At 49.7% G+C, this 21,221-nt stretch overlaps 1 protein-coding gene across 7 annotated transcripts in view; it reads right to left on the minus strand.

Annotated features, from left to right (window-relative positions):
- Window positions 1-769: 769 nt before the first annotated feature.
- SLC8A1 (solute carrier family 8 member A1) overlaps window positions 770-21,221 on the minus strand; it is a 136,168-nt gene continuing 115,716 nt past the window's right edge. For 2 of the 7 annotated variants that reach the window (XM_075088494.1, XM_075088496.1), the window contains exons 3-11: window positions 16,060-16,166; window positions 13,393-13,413; window positions 12,579-12,596; window positions 12,456-12,470; window positions 11,673-11,741; window positions 10,684-10,814; window positions 9,409-9,508; window positions 5,536-5,811; window positions 770-3,303 (exon numbers count right to left, since the gene is read on the minus strand). In XM_075088494.1, the coding sequence (XP_074944595.1) occupies window positions 2,927-3,303; window positions 5,536-5,811; window positions 9,409-9,508; window positions 10,684-10,814; window positions 11,673-11,741; window positions 12,456-12,470; window positions 12,579-12,596; window positions 13,393-13,413; window positions 16,060-16,166 (1,114 nt within the window). In that variant the 3' untranslated portion in view covers window positions 770-2,926. Of the gene's footprint in view, window positions 3,304-5,535; window positions 5,812-9,408; window positions 9,509-10,683; window positions 10,815-11,672; window positions 11,742-12,455; window positions 12,471-12,578; window positions 12,597-13,392; window positions 13,414-15,611; window positions 15,716-16,059; window positions 16,167-21,221 lie in introns of all 7 variants that reach the window. The other 5 variants (XM_075088495.1, XM_075088497.1, XM_075088498.1 and 2 more) reach the window with 5 other exon arrangements.

The following is a 21,221-nucleotide window of genomic DNA, read 5'->3' on the forward strand; positions in this document are numbered from 1 at the left end:
GCAGGGAGGGTTTATCTGGGGACAGCTCAACAGATGCTGGATACAACACAGGGAAGAGCAACATCCCATGGCATGTAGAGACTTTTCTCCTCTTCAGTGCTCTCTTGAGCCATGTGGGTCAGAAACAGCCCATGGCACCTGGACTGAGGCATGGGCAGGCAGCTGCCCAGAGCAGCCCGAGCTCCTGGTTTGCTTGGCAAGCTTGTGGGGTGTCTCAGATCTGCTCTTGCACCCATCGAACCTGCCCTGGTAATGCATCTCTTGCATTTCCACTTCTCATTAGCTAGTGGCTTAACCTAGCGCAAGTCACTGTGAGGCTGGAACAAGAGCAGAAGTAGTTCTATATAACTAGAGGACGCAAGCAGAAACAGCTGCTAAGTACCTTGGGGGCATATGCACGACTCTCCCTGAGTCTAGGGCAAGCCAGCACTGATGGGGGACCCAGCATAGGAGCAGCTTGTGGGCCCAGAAGGGTTGCACTGCAGCTTTGCCCCTGGATGGTTTCCTGCACCCCCCTGAGAGCTGGGTGGGCTGCGAGCCCCGGCTGTACCACAGCACACCAAGCCTGAGGCACAATGGAGATGGAGCAGGAGGAAAGCCATGAGATGGGGCAAGAGTGGGAATGTGGAGGCACCGTTGTTCCACGTCAGCGGCAGAAACACAATGAAGGCAAACCAATGAGTAAAGAAGAGATGGGTACAATGTAAGGGGAGACAGTGAGAGGGGAGGGAAGGGTTTTCCATAGAGAATATGCAGGAGCACTAGTGGATCCATCAGGAATCATTACAAACTTTATTTGTCTGTGCATTGTGTACCATTGATAAGGATCATCACAATTAGTGGACTCACTGCCTATAGTGGTGGGCAATACACACAAAGAAAATCAATGAAGCCAAATGGATGAAAATTAAATAATTGTACATAAAGGTAATCATAAACCTGAACAACCTGCATCTGTATTTGATTCTTTCCCCAAAACAATGAGAAACAAAAAGAAAATCCCCAAAACCCATCAAAAGTGAAAAAAAAGCCTTGAGAAGGAAAAAAGAACCCCACACCTCATCCTCCTAGGGAAAAATCTTACAACAGGTTAATTATAATTTCCACAGATTGTTCAAAATGAGTACAAATACCCCCAGCAAATCAGTTATGGTACAAGCGTCAGATGTGGTTTTCAGCTTGGTGGGAAGAGCTCACCAGTGGACTTGCAGGCTGGGCATTTGCCTGGCTGGGACACCAGGAAGGCTGGTGAAGGGCGTAGGGTAAGGAGACATCTCTCAACATCAGTGCACGATGTCATCCCTGTGCTGCGCCCAGGGGAGCTCTACATCCACACCTCCCCGGGCTTGGCTCGCTAACCCAGCCCGCACTGCTAGCATCGGAGTTGGGGGGTGATGCTGAGTTACATCTCCCTGTCTCATCCTTCCCATCAATTTCAGATTCAGACAGTGCAAAATGTGGCCCTTTTCCTTGGGGGATGCTTCCGGGTTATGCTCATCAGCATGGGAGATCTCATTAATGACCCTCAGGCCTTATGCTGCATTATTCTGCCTCCAAATGTCTGTGGGAAAGGACCAGCTTGGGGACTGATCCTGATGGCTTAATGCTCAGAAACAGGGGCAATCACTAGACCTCTGGGGACACAGGGAATAGCAGGGGGCCAAGGGGTTTTGAGGCAGCCACTGGCTATAAAGGCAGAGACAGGAGAGGTGCTGGGAGCCAGCCATGTTCGTCCCCCTTGGACTCAGACACTGGTCATCCCACTTGGGCTCCTGTGGATGGTGGAGGCCCTCACACTGGCTTCAGCATGTCCTGGACTTACCACTGTATGGGGGACATTGGCCTTGCAGGGGGATCGAGCATGCAGTCTCTGGGGTGTGGACTTTCCTCCCCTGAAAACCTACATCTGTGTGGCTGTTATTGCTTGTCGTGGACCCACGCATGGAGCAATAAACAGGGACAGCTTTCCTTTTACCACCACTAAGAGGAAACAAACACACAAACAAAAACCTATGGCAAAACTAAACTAAAATAAATAAAACCTGGTGAAAAGAAAACACTTGTATCTGCAATGCTCAACCCACATGGCTGGAAGGACTATCCCTATAGGGTGCTATATACAAATAGGGTTCATTTCATTCATGCAAATGTTACAAGTACCACGACAGCATGCCTGAGGAGGTGGATGAGGCGGGAGGAGAGCCCTAGCCACTCCGTGTGGCCTCGGCTTAGGACACCAGACACGAGGTTGCGGCTGCGCATCCCCGAAGCACAATGGGGAAAGGCGAGGGGCATGTGGAGGGAAATGCTAGGTGTGCACACGCCAGAACAAAACAAAAAAACCCAACCCCAAATCAATGATGAAAATGGTTTATGTTCTATCCTTAGAAAGCTCCCAGTTTCCCCTTGTCTTCAGTCCGGTCTCTCGCTTCTTTCCAACAGGGCCAGAGGGGACGTTCCCGAGTGGTGAAGGCAGGTGGGTGGTGGTCAGACATCAGGACCCTTGCTTTCCTCTCCTTCCCTTTCCCACTGCTGTTTCTCACCAGCTACTCTGGCCTTCCCTGTACCGACGCGCCCCAGTCACCTTTGCATCCATCCTCCTGTGGGGCCGTGGGTGGGAGAGAGCGATGGGAAGGGGCTCGGTGGCTACCAGCTGCTCTTGTTGGTAGAGTTGCAGAGAGGGCCCTGCCACTGGGCTCTGGCCGGGGCTGCTGCCCGGGGAGGGGTCCTGCTGGCTTTGGGCTGCTGCCTAGTTCAAAGGATGCTCCAAAGCCGCTTTCTGTCAGCAGATGTGTGAACATGGCAAATCTCTTTTATTCTTTCTCTGTTCATTATACACAGCATTATATCTATATCTATACCTATATATCACTCTATATAGATACATATAGATATATATATATATTTACTATCTCTGATTGTCCCTTTAGAAGCCCTTTATGTGGCAGTAGGCTTCCAGAGATGAGAAGAATATGTACAAGAGCCAGAGGAGGATAAAGAGTGAGGATGTGAGCAGCTTGGAAGTCCGCGGCCCGCCCAGCTCACCTCCAATCTCGGGTCTCCGCCGGTAGAGCAGCACGCCCACACTGATAAAAGCAAAAATGGTGAAGAGGGTGACAGAGAAGGCCAGGGTGCCGGGTGAGACTTGGAAGGCTTGTCCGTGTGCTGCGTGGTAGATGGCTGCAATGGACCAGGCCACCCCGATGCCCAGGAAAACGTTCACAGCATTGCTCCCGGTGACATTCCCGATGGAGGCATCTGCGTACTGGTCCTGTGTTGCTGCTACTTTGCTGGCAAATGTGTCTGCGAAGGGAAGGTAGAGAGAAACCTTCAGGAAATGGCCAGGTAAGGAGGGACAGCAGCAGGCATCTTGGAGACAACTGCCAACGACATCATTTGGGGAATGAAGATAATGGGTAATGGGACTGGGTACAGGCTTGTCTATGGGCACTACCAAGGAACGGCACATCTGGCCAGAGAGAGAGTGACAATCAGAGTCCAGAAATGCCCAGGAGGGAAATCTCAATGTCCAGAAATATGAGGCTGCTCCCAATATGGCTCCAGATATCCCACAGTGCTTTAAGCAAGTGACAACAGTTCCCAGTACTATGCTGTGTTGGCCCCTTCTCCCACATCCACTAATTTGTTGACTTGTAAAAGAACTGAAAAGGTTGGAAAAGCTTTGTGGGAGCCACAGTGGTTTGTATCTTTCAGGTTCCCTGAAGTTTTGCATTTGATTTTCTGTGTTTGCTTTAATGATGTTGCTCCAAATCTTTTGCCTCACTGAAGTCCTGTGTCTTGTGCAGACCCTAGCACCTTGCTAAACAAGTGATCCTCTTTCACCCCTTTTCTGTGATAAGACTTGGCTCAGAAAAAGGAAATGGTGAGGTCAGACTTCATGGTTTTTAATTCTACAGAATTTCTTTTATGCTTCTTCCCAGTGGGGCTCCAGCTCAGCCTGGCATGAAGACCCAGTTTCATGTAACAGGACGGCTGGGCACCTATAAGCACAGTGAGAGGAGCCATTTGCAGCAAAGAAATAAAAGGCTGCTTTATTTTTTAAAAGAAGCTCCCATGGAAATGGATCTGACTGCTGAGGGAAGAAAAAGGCATTTCCCCTTGTTCTCAGCCTTGGTCAGGGTGCAGTAATGGGGTTGTGGGACAGTGCTGACACCTCTGCAGTGCTACAGCTGTCACTGTGGGAGGAGGGATAGGGCACACCTGGGGCACACTGCCAGCACCACCAGAGCGTCGAAACAACCACGTGCACTTCTGTAAGCTTGAGCAGTGCTTTTATGCAGGGAAGCCCCTGTCAGTCTTGATTTTACTGCATGTTTGCCTGATGCCTGTATGTCTCCTGGAAAGCACCTTGCACCTCCCTGGTGTGGAGCAGCCCAACTAGCAGCACCTAGTTAACGCGACACGGTCTGGGAGCATCTGCTAGTTCAAACAAGAGTTTGTATCCTAAAAAGAACTTTTTAAATGCCATCTTTTGTCAACAAAAGCAGGATGGAAGATTTTTGCTGTCATGGGTATGAGACAGCCCTTCAAACTTCATGCCTGAAAGTACCAGAGGTCTAAAAAATGCTCCTTCTTCTGTTCTTTGCCCAAATCTGTTCTTCCTTTTGATTCTGCTGCTTCTTTTTTGGGCTCTGATAGCATTAGGGCAATTTCAAGGTCTTTGAGCATCCTGGTGGAAGTCTGGGGTGACAAGGGAAGGTGTGACTGGCAAAGGGGCATGGTCTGGCTGGGTTAGAGCCTCTTTTCAGGCAACCAGGCTGTGCCTGGCCAGCACAGCCATGGAAGAAGGTGAGAGAAAGGCAGAGGTTCTCTCAAGCAAGCTGACAGTGGACTTCCCAGAGCAACCGTGTCACTGGGACCATCCTCTCCAGTGCACCGGTTCATCCCTCAGAGGGGCTCATGCTGAGCCAGCAGAAAAGGAGGCTGGGTTGACAGCAGTCCTCAGTCTCTGCTGCCTTCTGAGGCTGGGTGACCACTTGACCAGAGACACGTCTCACAACATTTGTGGGGCTGGGGCCTTCTAGGGGCTTCACAAGTCCCATTTCAAGCAGCTCAGCAACCTCACCTTGATCCTTCTGAACCAAAGCTGAACCTGGTCTCACACAAAGGTGTCCGTGCTGGGCAGAGCACTCTGAGTACAGTCTAGCACCTGACTCACCTGGGAGGCAAGGTTAAAGGAGCAGATGCTCAGAAAGAAAATGCAGGACTGCAAACACAGGCAGCATTTTAATCAATGACTGATTTTCTACTCTGTGACTGGATGCCGTGGAGGTTGTCCACAGAAATAGATACTTCACAGTTTTTGCAAGGAGAAGGTCCTTGGAATCATTTCCAGGGGACTGAATCCCCGTCCTGGATCAATCCTCCCAGCCCATCTGAGACTGAAAAACAATGTCCACATACAAATCTGTCCTCGGGGGTCCTGCAGAGCACAGCCTCGCTGTGCCCAGCTTTCCCAGCCCAAACCTAAACCCAGACTGGGCAGAGATGGATCTTTACAACTGTTGTCCTTACCTGGCACCGATGTCCCCAGTGCGACAAACACGACTGCGGTGACTGAGTCCTTCAAGCCAATGGTGCAGCCGAAGTGGGATGCCAGGTCACCGATGAAAGCTGTCAGGAGGCCAATCATGAGGATGGAGACAACAAAGCAAGCCCAGCCATTCCAGTAATCTGTCGGGGGCACGAAGGCAAAAAGGACCTTCCAGAAGACAGTCAGAAAGTGCATCACGTAGTCAAAGCAGGAGGGCAGCTTCTCCTCCCCACATTCATCATCATCGTCGTCTTCCCCTGGAGAAAACCACCAGTGCCTGATTAGACTCACCCACCCTGGGGGAGGTTGGGCAAAGCTCTTGTGCGTACTGCAGCCCCCCAAATGCTGTGTCTCATTATTTGGGCCCTAGAAGGCCTTGACTTCCAAATATTTTATGGGCAATCATCACAGGGGCTCAATGGCCTTTCCTGGCTCCTTCCCATGGCACAGAGAGACACTCCAAAGGCATTGGTCTTGAAAAACAGCCTGTGCTTCAGAAAACACAAAGCCTCATGCCAGCAGCACTGTGTGAGTTTAACCACCAGATGCTTTCTGGTACGCAGCCCTTGCTCAGGAGCCCTTTCCCCAGAAAACATGGGAAACCACTGGCCTCATGCTGGCTGGAGTCTCTTGGGGCGAGCAAACCCACCAAGAGCAACACATGCCTCATGGAGACTCCCCTAAGGAAGCTCTTTTTGAGCTGGTTTTCACAAGCGCATGTCTTTGCTTCCAGCTGTCTGGAAAGACGGCTGGTTTTGGTGGCTGCTGAGCTGCTATCTCTGGTGCTTCACCTTTTCTGCAAACCAGGATCCAACCATGAAGAACACCTGCCCTAAAACCTCCCTAGTCCATCACTGCTGACTGTCCTTCCCTGTTGCATTTCCCTGCCCCTTCAGGTGCTTCCCTACCAGCTCTGGCTGCCCATTCCTTTCAGTCTGGTCTGACCAAGGTCAGTGGTCACCCCCTGCACATGAAAATGCTTTCCCATTGGCACCCTTTCCAGGTAGCTGTCAAACACCTCAGGCCATGAGCCAGCTAGCAGGCATCATTTGTCACAGCAAAAATGCACTATCCTTCTTTTATTTTCTGTCCCTGATCCAGGTCAGTGCTTCACTTCTCATCAATCTGTTGTTAATGCCTTGCAGGGGTAATTTCCCCAGCGTGAGCATGCCAGCAGTCCTGGCCCCATCTCTGCTCACCAGGTACTGTGTGTGGGTCAGACCTTGGCTATCCTGGTGCTGTGCTGAATGCTCCACCCCACACAGCACACTGCTGCTCAGGGCTGTGGCCTGTGCAGCACCTGCAATACCTGGGTCTCCAGCACAGATAGGGAGTTGGGGATGTGAGTCCTTGTGCCCATCCTGCATGATGTCCTGGGGGCTCGCAGACCCTGTGTGCCAGCTGCTGCATACCCCCAAAGGCTCTCAGGGAGTTATGCATCCACAGCCATGCCCTTTGGACGTGCAGGCTGGCTTATGCCCAGAAGCTCTCCTGTGGGTTGCAGGGAAAGAGCTCAGCAGACATCAGACTGTCCTGGCCCACTCACCCTGGCTCCTTGGCCCCTTCCCCTGGCAATAGCCCAGCACATCTTCATCTTGTTGGTCCTGCAGGGCCAAGGGGATCCAGGCAGGTGTCTTGTTTTTTCCCCTTTCCTGCTCCAGGTGTGGGGCCACCAAGATGACTGGAGCCTGGGAAGCCTATGCTGGCCTGGATTTTTTTGCTCATTGCACAAAGGCTGGTACTGACCAGATACACCGTGCTGTGCTCACACTGTAATTTTGCAGCAGGTATTTTAGTCCTTTCCCAAGCTGCATGGCAGAAGGACTGTCATGGATCTAAATTTTTATGGAAGTGATAAAACAGACTGAAAAATGAATGACTGACACTGTCGTAACACTCATCAAGATCTGTCTATCATTTTGTTAAGCAGCAATAACATGTCTCTCTTGAAGAGCTGACCCAATCCTGTGAAAGTGACTTGGAACGCAGAGTGAGGTCAGATGGTGACCCAGTGGTGTGTTCAGGAACAGGCTCACAAACCCCAGGATGTTTTTGCTGTGGAAGAAATTTTATGGGCTGTTGGATGCACACTGAAGATGGCTATGAATGAGAGGCTCCAGCTCAGCGCTGTGAGCAGCACGGGCACTGTACAGTGTGGCACAGTCTTGCCTGCACCTGCACTGCCCTTACACAGACCTGACCTCCTGCTGCTCCATGGCTCAGCTACCCTGCCAACATTGCTGCCAGTTGCTCATTGGGTGGGAAAAAGGGTTTTAATGTTTCTCATCTGGGATGTTACACTTTGAAGTGGGAATGAGTGACTTTCACCTGCTCTCCATGATGGGCTGCAGGGGAAAACTCAAACTGCAGTGTTTGAGGCATTTTAACTTGCTCAGCACAAAGCTAAATCCTGGCAAAAAAAAAAAAAAAAAAAAGTAGGTCCAGAGCTCAGAGACAGACTACTGTTCCCCAGCTGCAAGGGACAGTCACCAAAATATGCCACATTTATTAAATGTTTATTAATCATGCTCTTAATGCTGATGGTGGCTGTTTATTCATGACACAGTGGCAACAGGGCTTTCACATAATTGCAGTCTTTACATGTATCACAGAGATGGGATCCAAGTACTAGTGATTATCTTTGCTTTAATATATTAATATATTAAAATAATATTTAATGCAGTTAAATAATTGATTCTGGCATAGATTCATTTAGCTGTATTAGCTACAAAACCCGCAGCAAGGATTGTCTTGCATGGTATGTTCATGCTGCATCTGAAATAATGGGAGGCTCTTGGCTGGAGTCTCTAAGAATAACTATGCTACAAGAGGAGGGATCACAATTTGAGGAGATAGCTGCTGCACAATGTCCTGCCCTTGTTTTCAGAGGCAGAGGGTAAATGGTACAGCCATCACTTTTAATTACTTTGTGCTGGGCAGAGGTTACCCTGTACAGCAGAGCTCAAGGTAGGAAGTGTGACTGTTCCCCTATGCATTTCAATGCACAATTAGCCAGATGAGCTCAAATTGCCTTCCCCAGTGATTTAATTAAAGCTGGGCTGTGAGGTTGTAGCATCCAGCCAGTGAGTTATAGTGTCTCCAGCTGTTAAAACCACATCTGCTTTTACACACCTTCTTTCTTTTGTCTTCCACGGATGAGGGAATGCTGATATATCCTATACTGGGCATACTGGTAAACCTGGCACTGGTGCCTGTGAGAACAGTACAACAGGGCATTTCTGAGGGAAAGGCAATTCTCCAAGAGAGAGGAATTATGATCAGATATGATCTGGTATGACCACAGATATAATGCGTTGTTGCAGATATTGGGCTGCTGAGCCATAACCTCCAGCCACAGCTGTCTGGACCAGCAAGGGTTCCTGAAAGCAGGGTGTCAAGAGCAAATTTTGGCCCACAGAGAGGGGGACTCAGTGGCTGTCTTCAGGACTTGGCACCCTTGCTACTGTGTTGTCCTCAGTACAGAAGTACAGGGTGCACCAGGGATAGGGAGCACTGCTGCTTTGCACCAACATCATTTACGCCACTCCGAATTTAAACACTGTTTTCCTCCCAGATCTCTCTCACTGAAATGACTTTTCCTCTCTGCCATCTGATAACAACCAGGATGCTTCTTTGCCTGGGTGCTACTGAATGCAGGAGGTTTCCTACACATCAGACAAGGTGATCTCACGAAAGGGTTTAATCAGCTGTCTTATTTATGCAGATGCTGTAAATAATTCCACCACCTGTTTTGCCTCCTGCTGCTCCACTATGGTCTGTATTACTGATACAGCCAAGCCGAGACATGAGGCAAGGTTGATTATAATTCACCTGGAGCTGTGGTCCAAACTCACCTGCGCTGACAGTAATAGCCTCAATAAACTGCTCCCTCCAGCTGTTTGTGCCAACCACCAGGGCCAGGTTTGTCTTCTTAATGAGCTTGTCCACCGTGTTCTGTGGATGGAGACGCAGAGGAGAGAATTAGGACTATCAGGCTGGAAATGCTGGGCTAAACCCACTGGTGCTAGTGCTTACAGCCATGCACTTACGGAAAAAGCTGACTAGATTTTAAGGTCAGGTTGAGAGCCCCAGCAGTGAAAGCAAATGTAAGTACTTGCAATTCCACTCACTGCTGCTCAGAAAGACCTTTTGAAACCTGCTCATGATGGGATTTTGAACCACCCTAGCGGAAGTTTAAAAGCAAATAGTGCTGAGGTGCCACAGCTCCTGTTGTTCCCAACTCCTTGGGAAGGATTTTTACTGGGCTGCTTCAAAACACTAACATGGGCTTGAGGAAGGCCCATTTGTGGAGCTGGGCTCTACCTCTCTGTGCTGCTCAGGAGCTGGAGCTCAGCGCTGGCAGGGAAGGTGCTGTGGCAGCAGTAGGTAGGAGATGCTCCTGGGCAGTCAGCCTGAGGGCTGCCCGCAAGCTGTGATGCCTCAGCTGCACACTGATGGCTGGCAGCAAAAGCATGGGAAGGTGGCAGCCGCTGCTGCGACACAGTAAGGGTGGGCTGTTATTTTTTATACTACAGAAGAATGGAAAAGATAATGAAATGGCCAGTTTTCAGCTCTTGGTCTGGCACATGTATTCACAGCAGCTTAGCTTCACAATCATTGCTTGCATTTAGGGTATCAGCCCTTTGTGCAGGAAGTCCCAGGCTCAGGGCTCACTCAAGACTGCCTGTAAATAGGACCTGGATGTAGCACATCACTGTGAGAACAAGGTTATATTTTAAAGTAACCTGCACCATTTTGGAGCCTGCTCAGCTTTTAGGCTTACCAGACTGATGTATTTGTATAATATCAAGAAACAGTCTGTGAGAGGGGCAGATAGTCTGGGATCATCCCCCATGGACCTTGCCTGGGGGCTAATGGACACAATGAGGATGTACAGCGTATTTTACCCCACTGCCATCTCACTGGAGTGACCCTCACCCTTTCATCATGCCTTTGCTCAGCCACCTTTTAAAATGTCTCTCGGTCCTGCTCTGAGAGCTTGTGATGCCAGCAGCTGCCTTGCTTTGCTGTGATGCCATTAACATGTGCTTGCCAATGCTGTGCAAACCCAAAAGGAAGGTCCCCAGCTGGAGAGGAAGAAGAACAGGGACAAAGAATGCAGACAGTACCTTGAACTCGTAGGATTCCTCAATGATGATCTCGAGCTTGGTGTGCTCCCCCAGGACTGGGCGCCCCAACTCCGCGATTCGACGCTCTTCCTCCTCCTTGCTGGTCAGTGGCTGCTTTTCTTCATTCTCCTCTGCAAAGCAAAGAGGCCGTTGGTGAACCAGACCCAGCTGGCCACTCTCTGGAACTGGTTTTCCATCAGAGGGGGAGGTCAGGAAGCCTCTGGGTGGGAGAGTGAGCGACAGAGCAGCTGAGGAGGAGGAGGTCACAGAGCAATAGACAAGGTAGTTTTGCTGGGAAATGCTAGCAAGAGATCTGCAACTCATCCAACCTCAGGAGTCCAGTTCACCCTCAGGGCTGGGGAATAGCTTATCACCTGGTACCTGCTGCCTCTCCCACCGGGATGCTGGGAGGGGACAGGTCATCACTCAGGCTGCTCCATTACCCAGCTCTCCAGGTTTGCACTGGGACATGGTCAGGATATTTCCATCAGCCTATTACAACCAGAGGGAGCTGCCAGCAGCCCCAGGGCTGAGACGGGTATGAAATCTTGGCTCTGCCTCATTCTGAGCAGGGCTTTACCTTGGGGAGGGGGCTGGCAGCCAGAAAGCATGAAACTCCTGCTGTGATGGTGGGGTTGGAGGAAATAGTGCTGGGCCATGCAGGTGTGAGGGGCCATCCATGGGGCATGGCGTGGCCTGGCCCCAAACCCTGAAAGAGGAGGCAACGGACAGACTACAAGAGCACTGGAGCAGGTCTGCACCTCCATGGGCAACTGTGCAACTTTTGGGATATAGGAACCCCAGGCAGCATGGCTTTTGTCACTGTCCCTGCACAGATCCCACTGAGCTCCCTTCCATTCCATCCCAGGGATGAGCAGAAGGGCATCAGGGTTTTCTCACTGGAGACAGGAGTTAAACTGTCAGTAGGCAAACACCCCAGTCAGTCCATGTTAGACCACCATGGCCCTCGGGCCTCACGCTGTGGGTACCTTGGATGGTGACCACGGTGCAAGGAAGAGGATGATCTCTATCCTGGACCTTCCTGAAGATAGGTTTGCCTATTAAAGTGATCAGCAGGCGATCAGCAGAAGGGACTGTAGACCCTGTGCAAACTGCTGCCATGCAGTTAGTAAACTCTACTCCTACTTCACACAGAGTTAGTGTTGTTCCCTTGCCAGCTGCCCCTTGTCTGCATAGGCAGGCAGCACCACACTGTGGGAAAGCCCTTCTCCTGCTGGTCAAAGGGACCAGCTTCGTGGCCAGAGTTCTGTTAGTCTGAATTGTTTCCAGGGCTTCTGAGGGGCTGTTCTGCAATGTGTAGGACCCAGGACCTTCTCCCCCTGCAATACTCAGCTTAATGACAGATGCTCGGCTGGGTAATGATGGATGATCAAACCCTGCTGCTGGGTCTCACTGGTGGGAAGGGCAGGGGCTGCGTGCCTGAAGCAGCCATAGGGTCCCACACCTCCCACAGTGCTCAGGCACCCTGGCTACTGCCTGGGGAGTGAGGACAGGCTCCCCATGCCATGCAGAACCCTGTGCACACCTCCTGTGTGGGCAGCAGGGAGGGGAAGGCTGGACCAAGTGGAGAAGACCCGCTGCTCCAAGAGAGGGGGGGACTCCATAAGGGGGCTGCCTTTCTCTTCAGGGGTGATGGCTCACCCTCCCGAAGGTGGGAGTTATGTGTGTGTGGCAGGCAGAGCACTCTGTGAGAGGATGTGGAGTTAGTGTGACCGGCTGTGGCAGCAAGCCACAACACTGCGCCTTCTTACCCTTCCAGAGTTTCTCTCCAGGACAGAACAAAAGTAAAGAGGAAATAAAGAGGAAAGAGCGGGGTGAGCATATGGCCATTAAGAAGAGGGAAAGGGGGTCAGGGGGAGAGCAGAAATCCATACCTGTGATGGTGAAGCCACCTAGATGAAAGAGAGAGAGAAAAAGAGAAAGAGAGAGAGAGAGAGGATTAGCATCAGCACAGCAACACGGACACCCTGCAGCCTGCAGGGACGTGGTGGTCCTCTCCTGCCCCATGGCTGGGGACGGTGGACATGGGGGGCTGCTCCCTGACACGCATCCCAGGGGTATTGCAGGGAGACCTGAACACAGGCTTTTCAACCACATCTGCAAGCTGCCACCCCCCAGTATCTAATATATGTGGAGTGGGTAAAACCAGTGTGAGCCTGGCCTGGGGGTGCTTCAGGGAACAAGGGCGGCTTTGCTTCCCACCCTGGCTGCCCTACCCTGGGGATAGCCAGCAAGGAAATTCAGAGACTGGGTGGGCTCTAAATCTCTCCAAGCCTGGAGGCAAAGTTTGCATCATCTCCTCAAAAAGGATTGGCCAACTTTCCTGTCTAGCCACAAGCATCTCTGGGTCACCAGGCAAACCTGTTTCTTCCATGCCAGTGTAAGAGGCAATGGGTTAATTTGCACAGTGCAGGTTTGTAACTTGGGTGTCAGCAGGTTTACTGTGGCTGTAACAATGCCACTTCCAAAAAATGTTCCTTTCAACAGTGGGTTGCAGCTCATTAATGTTAGTGACTTCAGGGCTCTAAGGAAAGATGTGGCACTAGATACCTGAGCTTACTTAAACAGTGCTGACCACCCTAAAAGAGAATGTCGTGAGCAAAGAAAAATGTCAAACAAAATAACTTGTCTTCCAAAAATACACAGACAAACTGGAAAAATGTAAAAGAAAAATGAATGCACGCTTACCAAGCTCATTCAACAACAGGGCTGTGAAGGAGACATACAGAGACAAACACAGAAGAAGAAGAAAAGTAAATGAATAATGAAACCAAAAGGGATATCCACAGAAAGACTCCAGATCCCAGGGCAGAGATTTCAGATCTGTAAAGCTGCAGGATACCATTAGTGTTGAGAGAAAGGCACTAAAAATAAAGGAACAGAAACATTTCATGGGATTGTGGATTTGAAATAAAAACTATTACAAACATGGGGTGGATATGGGATTAAAAGGCATACTCCAAAAATTCATTTTTCCCCTTTGAATTGTATGTGCAAGATCTTCCATTGGTCTCATAGGCAGTTCTGCCCCGGGGGAGGGCACAAGACGTCCCATGTGCAGCGGCTACTGGCTTTGACCTCCTCCAGCTGCTTAATGGGGAGCAATAGCTCCAGCAGGCAGCTGCGCTTCTGGCAATTACAACAAGAGAAGAAAAATCTGTGGCAAAGCTTGGCTCAAGGATCTTGTCGCTCAACATTTTAGGTCTCCAAAACAAAAGAAAAAGCCTCTCCCTTAGTCCACCGGTGGGTCTTTGGCCCCTGAGGCGCAGACCTCACCATAACTACATGGCCCAAGCATGACATTTCAGAGGTGCTCTCGCACCTCTCACAGGGCAAGGCGCACAGCTCACCCTGCCTCGCTGCCTTTCACAAAAAACCAAGCAGAAAAAATGAGTTAAAAAAAATCATTGCATGGCCAAAGCAGCAAATAGCATCCTTTAAAATCTTGAGTTGCCTTCCAGCTAGTGAGTTTGCAAAGCTGAGCTTCCCTCAGGTTTCCACAGTTATCTTTGTGATGAGGAACTCTCTTTCCTTTTCCTTTTATTTTTAATTAAAAAGTTCAGCTGGGATCTTGTGAGTTGGTACCACAGTTCTCAAACCTGGGGCCTGGAAAGCATGTTTGCTCTTGCCGGACTTGCAAAGCTGAGCCCACGCTGGTCCCTGTGAAGCTGGCCAAAGCTGGAGCCGCTGAGCTGAGTTGTCCATGTGTCACTTTATCCTGGCAACACTGGCGATGATACATAGATGCCACTGGCACCATTTGATGATATAAATCCCACCTGCAGAGCCTGCCATGCCAGTGTGTCTGATTTTTTAGCCCTGGTTCTGCTAGCTAGTCACATAAACCAGCAGGAAATCTGATAGAGGGGGTGATGCAGCTGACCTAGACAGCACTTGCACTGAAGGGGAACATGGCATCACTGCTGGATGTGCTTTTAGCCTGAAATACAGCAGCATGTCCCAACTCATTGTGGGAGCAGTTGGAGGCCCTCTCTGTCCTGAACAAATAATATATTGCAACCCCATTCAAGCTGAAGGGAGAGCTTGTGTCCCAGAAATTAGAAAGCAGCTCCAAGGCAGACAGACCAGATTTTTTACAAAGGCTTTAATAAGGGTCTGTTGTAGGGCAACTAATTATCTTAAGTAACTCTAAAACTGCTTCTTGCTCAGCCACCAACAGTGCACAGAATTAGCTGTTGCCATTAATTTTCACTTAATTTCCTAGCAGAAAAAAATGCATGGAAAAATAAGTGAACTCTGTCTTTTTGAGAAGGTTTGCAGTTAGTTTAGAAATGTGATGAAAGAGGAAATTGTTTTTATTATTCCTATGAGAAGCTATTATCCAGTGCAGAGCCATGAACCTTTATTTGAGTGTAACCTGATTTCTCCTAGACTGATTGCATTTTATGGTATTACCTGCTTGTTCCGTGATTCTCAGCTATTTTCAGATCCTAGTGCCACTATAAAAAGGCTAAAATTACTGCTCTGGCCATGCATTTTTTTTAAACGAAGGATATTTTATCTTCTGATTAAAATGATGCAGCTTCACCTTTTTACTTCTTGAGACTGAATTTGCTACTTGATTAAATGGTGTAGCTGCAATGTGGCAGGGCAGCACTCTCAAAATGTCTCTGGGGGCTGGTGATGCTCATCGTCCCCTGCCTGGGTGCTCTGGGGCTCTCCGGGAGCACACCTTGCTCCCAGGGGGCCCTTGTGAGTGAGACGGAGTCCTCACAAAATGAAAGATGAAAGAAAACAGAGCAAAAAGGTGCAGTGGCCAAGCTTCAAAGGAGGGAGGGCAAAATGGCCGGGAGCCAAAGTGCGAGGAGAAAGGAGTGTGAGAGTAGGGAGACACAGAGAAAGCGGACGGCAGCGTCTCAAGAGCTGGTCTGGTTTTACTCTCACACCTTTCACTCCTCGTCGTAGCCACACCGGATCCCCAAGCACAAGGAAGAAACTGCACTCTTTCTCATACTCCTCACGGTCAAGTACTCTAAGGGTAATGAATTTCCTGTGGGAACACAAGACAAAGGCAAACACATGATTGGCATCACACACGCATGCAGTTCACGTCCGCCCAGGTGCCGTGGTGCCGGAGACATGGTTGGGTGCAGGGGAGCAGCTTCACACCCCCCCCGGGGCATATGGAGAAGGGCAGGAGCATCCCCATCACCCGGCTGGGGTTGGATGTTGGTGGGCTGGGGAAAGGCTGAGTTCAGGCGGGATACGAAATGTCCTTGCTCCTGCCCTTTTCCATAGGCGCTGGGGATGTGCGCTCGGTGTTGCAGGGGCCAGGCATGAGTGAGCCAGACAGGGACACAAAGGCTGGGCTCAGCCCCGGAGCACGTCCCCCACCTTTCTTCTCACTCATCTCCACCAGCCGGGGCTCCCCAATCTCTAGGTAGAAGGTCTTGTTTTTCTCATACTCCTCATCATCTATCACCTTGATTGATATCGTTTTGCTGGAACAGAGAAGAAGAAATAGAGATTCAAGAGTAAGGGGGGAGAAGGGGAGACAGGGAGAGGAGAAGGAGGGCGGAATGTCAGGAGAAGGGGGCTGCGGACAGAAAACAATGGGTTTGATAGCACAGGCTGGAGAAGCAGCACAGCTGAAAGCAAAGGGCAGGAGCCAATGGGCTGAGCTTGCCTCAGGATGAGCACGGACCACAGGGTCAGAGCACCAGCAGCTCGCAGGGTGCCATCCTCCCTGGCATGGTCAGAGGCCATGCCTGGACATGCTGCAGCATGGACCAGCCTTCCCCAGAGGTATCTTGGCCTGGGGGCAGCAAGACACGTCCCTTTCCAAAATTCCAGGGTGCAGAACAGCCCCTTGACAGCTTGTACATACTGCATAGGCTCCTGGGGGCATGAGCACTGGTAACCAGCACAGACCAAGCCCCTGAAAGCATGATGCACTGCTTAAACATGCCCCTGAACACAGAAGAGGCTCTGCCTCATCAGGCACAGCAGATCCTTGCACAACATCATGATCAGCTGCTCAGTTTGGGCTTTGGAGGCTCTAATTTACAAGGTTGGAAGGGATGCTGGAGTCTGGACATTTTCTGTGGAGGGAACATAAGGGAAAGATGTTTTTTCTGGTTAGGGCATGGTAAAAGAAAGCTTCACTGATGGCGAGATTTGACTTTTTTATTTTCCTTTGCAAGCAGCGCATCCTTCCTCAAGCCCTGAAGGCTTGGTTCTCTCCTGTTTGATAATCGTGTAGCAAGCCTCTCTTGTCATATGGCCCTGGGACTGCTGAATTTTCCCCTATGGCATTAGCAGGGCAGGTCTGAAGGCAGAACCCCTGCTCAGAGCACAGCCACAAAGTGCACACCACGAAGGGTGAAAGCCTCAGAGGAGATTCTGGCCACCTGCAGAGAGATGTGCTCCTTGGGTCACCCAGTAGAGTGAAAATTGAGTGAACGAATTGCTTTACCAGGGGAAAAAGTTAACACAGAAGAAGTTTTCCAGCTTTTTTCAGGGACCCATGCAAGTAGCCCAGAAACACGCAGCTGAAAGCTGTTCACCAGAAGGTGACCAAACCCCTGGGGTACAAGGGGCTAGTGCATGGGGGGGAACTACTGTGGTCTTTTCTACAGTGCAAAGCCCTTGCAAAGACAAGATGGGAGGCAGAATCCAGCAGGCCCTGCTCCCGCCTGGAGTGCCCTGCTCACTGTCATGCGTGCGTGGCATTGCTGCCGGGATGAGACCTCCTCCTGGCTCTGACCTCGTCCCAGACAAGAAATAAGAAGGCAATAACAAGAAAAATTAAATAGGCAATGCAGTGACTGCAGCCCTCTGCTTGCTGCCGATCTCCTGGCTGGGTTTGCTTTTTCCCCATGCTTAATGGCACTGCCCTCCTGTGAATCCTATTGCTTAAACAAGCTTCCCAGTGGCTCCCTGCCTGTCTGTCCTGTCCTTCAAAGAAACACCTCTTGTCTGATTCCTGGCTTCTCTGCACTTTTCACAGGCAGCACAAGTCAGAGCAGCCCTGAGGCTGCTCTAATATAAATCAAGGAGGATCTGCTGTTCCTGGCAGGTCCCAGCACTGAAAACCCATAAATATGGAAGAAAGCCACGCTCTAGGGGAGTGAAATTCAGGCCATGCTGCCGTAATTTCTGGCTTTCTCCCCTCCTTGCACGTCTGTACGGCCACCCAGAGCCCCTCTGTTAAGCTGACAAGTATTTGGCAGCAGAGTCAACATTTTATTCTCATTCAGAGCAAACACCGCCAAGCACTTGGAGGAACAGCCAGGATGATTTCTTGTGCCGTTTGCTATGAGTCAGAAGTGTATTAAGTTTGCCCTTCATGCTTATAATGAAACCATTTACTCAAGAGCAAGTGATGGCTGAGAAAAGTGTAACAATGCAGCATGGCTCAGTGTAATTGTATTTTATAATGAATATCTGTAATAATTTGTTCTGTTTATAATTATTGCTGCAATAGGTTTGTAGATAGGAAAAATGGTTACCAAACACGCAGCTGATCTGGCTTTGCATTGATGAGTTAGGGGAAATTATCGTGTATTAAAAAAGTAATGAGGGATGCAAAAATGCTCTCAGCCAAACTGTCAAAGAGGACCTGACAGAATTAACAGAATGGCACAATTTCAAAAACATTCCTAACAAATTCAATGTTTCCTGACAACTCCCATTAAAATATACTCTGCACCTTGCCCCCATGTATGGAAAAAGAAAGCCTTTCTCAGGAAAGTGAATTGAAAAAGCTGCCATCACCAATTCTGAGAGCAGCAGAGGTAGCAAGAATTAAAATTCCTATGGGTGTGCTTTCACTTGCTGTGTGTGTGGCATACCGCAAAGCCCCACAAAATAATTCTCTCTCACAAAAAGAAACTTGGGGACCAATTAAAAAAGCTGTTCCTGATGCTTAAACCCAACACCAATAGGACTTCGTTAAATAACGCAGCCTTGGGTCTTAAAGTGCCACTGCCAGCAGGTGCTGCTATTATGCAGTTTTCCAAGTGATCTTTCTAGGGTGCGAGCAAATGCTCCGTGTTGGGTAGACATGTGCACTGCTGCTGTTTCTGCTGTACAAGGTTGTTGGTAAAAAGGGTGGGAGGAATAAACAGTAAGTCTGCTCTCTGGATGAATCTCCAATCAGCAAGAACTGCTGAGGAAATTTGTCCCTGGGATGAGACTGCAATCCTATAGAAAAGGATTTCCTTCTAACGGTGTTTGAGATCACATCTGTTTGAGAAACAATGAGTATGTGAAAATAATGCAGGCGATTCTTAGAGCATGTCTGATCTCCACTGCACTGCCTTTTGCCTTTTGCCTGCTGCAAAGCCCCTATGCAGGGTCCCACACGCATGTGGCCATGCAGCAGGGTTTGATCAGTGGAGAAGGAGAAGGATCAGGCAGCTGCACAATTTAGCCTGCGTTAGAGTAAGGACTGCTTTCTACACTAATCTGGGACATGCACTGACGACACCCTGATCTTGCTGGACCCTCTGACATGGTCTGTGCTTCCCGTTTCTTTCCCAGGCAGAGATCTGCTGGATAGTGCCAGCTGTGATGATGTGAGCAGCATCGAGCTAATGTGGGGCTGCTTGTACAGGCTGTAGATTGCAGCCCGTGTTCCTGGTGGCCTCATCTAGTCCTCTGCTCCTGTTGCATTCAGTGTCTAATTTTGCAAGCCTGCTGCCTGCAGTCCTCTCTTTCAGACACAGCAAGGCTGATTTTCTTGCATTACAATACATGGTGTGAATGAGGCAGACCAGGAGTGAGTGCCTGGCAGAGCCAGGACAGCTTGCTAAGGCTCACAGATGTGGACTGCAGTGCTGAGTGCAGCAGCAGAGACATCTGCCCCTTGGTTTCCCTAGCTGGACACAGTGGGATGACGTATGCCCGAGACCCAAAGTCCCAAAGAAATTTGCATTTAAAATCTCTATCCTGTGGCTCAGGGGCACTTTCAGCACAAGATGTGATAGTGCTTCTGTAAACAGTAAACAAAAGGAACATTGTGTAGCACCCTGAAACCCCCACTGCTGAGTCACTGCAGGGCCAGATACCCAGAGTCCCAAATCCACTAGCAGAGGGAAGAAACAAGATTAAAACAGAAGATTAAAGCAGCTGCTAAACCATTGCATGTTTTCTACACCTTGTACAAATCTGGGTTCAATCTAATGGTGTTTCCAAGCTGTCCCTCAAAGCCTTACAGAAGTCTACAATGAGCTTTGATTTGGGGACAAAAGTGGTGTTTCTGCCATAACCTAACATCACCAGGAGCTGGATATTTAAGCCAAATACAGCAACAGCACAGCCTTTGAAAAAGCCATAATATTTTTTTCCTGCCTTGCCCCTCGGCCACACTGCAGGTGGGAAAGAGCAATTTCTGGAGCATCTCTGCAACAGATTTGGGTGCATGGGGCTAGAGGTCCCTCTGCGAGCCAGTCTGTGTGTTGGCCTAAACCATCAGGCTTGGCACACCTCCTGTCTTCCTCCCTGCCCAGTGCAGGGACCCCCAGTGACACCACAGGGCAAGTTTGCAGCAAACCATTGCTGCTGCTGGGGTTTTCTTTCCATTGGTGTTGAGTCCATTTCACTTGAGCTAAACAGTCCCGCTCTGGCATGAAAGCTGTGGGAATCCATGGTGCATCCAACAGTCTGCATTTCTGTACCAGAAATTGCTCTTCCCTGAGACTGCCAAGGCAATTGCTGAGGGAATGAGTTTCATCTCATTTCCATGTACCGGAAATCAAAGAATAAACCAAATCTTGCAGAACTGCAGCTCCAGCTCTTCTCCTTTTGCTGACACCCATCAACAACAAGAGAAGGATGGTATAATCATGAACATGGTATACAAATCTCTGCCCTCGCTCCAAGCCCAATGCTCTCCATCAGGATTTAGTTTTCATTTCAAACCATGCTGTTTCATTCAAACTGTAAAGGTCTTTTAAAAGGGCATTCCCACACAACCATTAGTTACAACGGGCCATGGAAAAGTCCTCTTGGCTGGTAGTGCTATAAGGATGGTGCACCAAAGGAAGAACTGCTATACATGATTGGATCCAATGGCCATCCAGCACAGCTGCTTCTTCTGACAACTGCCAAGAACACTTTGGAGTAGGAGGATATAAAAGCAGGGTGAGCATATAGACAGTATTTCCAAGTAATACTCTTCCAGCCCCCAGTGCCTCAGGGGGTTCCTATTCAGAGCAGGTTTCTATGTATTTACCTATGCTCCCAATTTAGCTATTTCTCCCATTTCCCTTTGAGCTTGGGTAAGCTTTTGGCATCTGTGGTGTCCCATGTGCCAGGGAGAACAATGTGATTGCTAATGCCAGCCCAGTGTCATGGACAGCAAATAGGTGCTCATAGGAGGTGGTGTGTGCTTGGCACAAGCACGCCAGCCCACCTGTTTTCTGGGCACATCTCTGGAAAGTGCAAGAGAGACTACCCACATCCCTGCCTGCCTGCAGGTGACCCCAGCAGGGACATGGCACTAGCAGGACAGGGCTGAATGTTCCTTGTCAATGAGCAAGAAAGCTACCTTT

Source organism: Phalacrocorax aristotelis, chromosome 3 (genome assembly GCF_949628215.1).
Source record: "Phalacrocorax aristotelis chromosome 3, bGulAri2.1, whole genome shotgun sequence".
Lineage (NCBI taxonomy): Eukaryota > Metazoa > Chordata > Aves > Suliformes > Phalacrocoracidae > Phalacrocorax > Phalacrocorax aristotelis.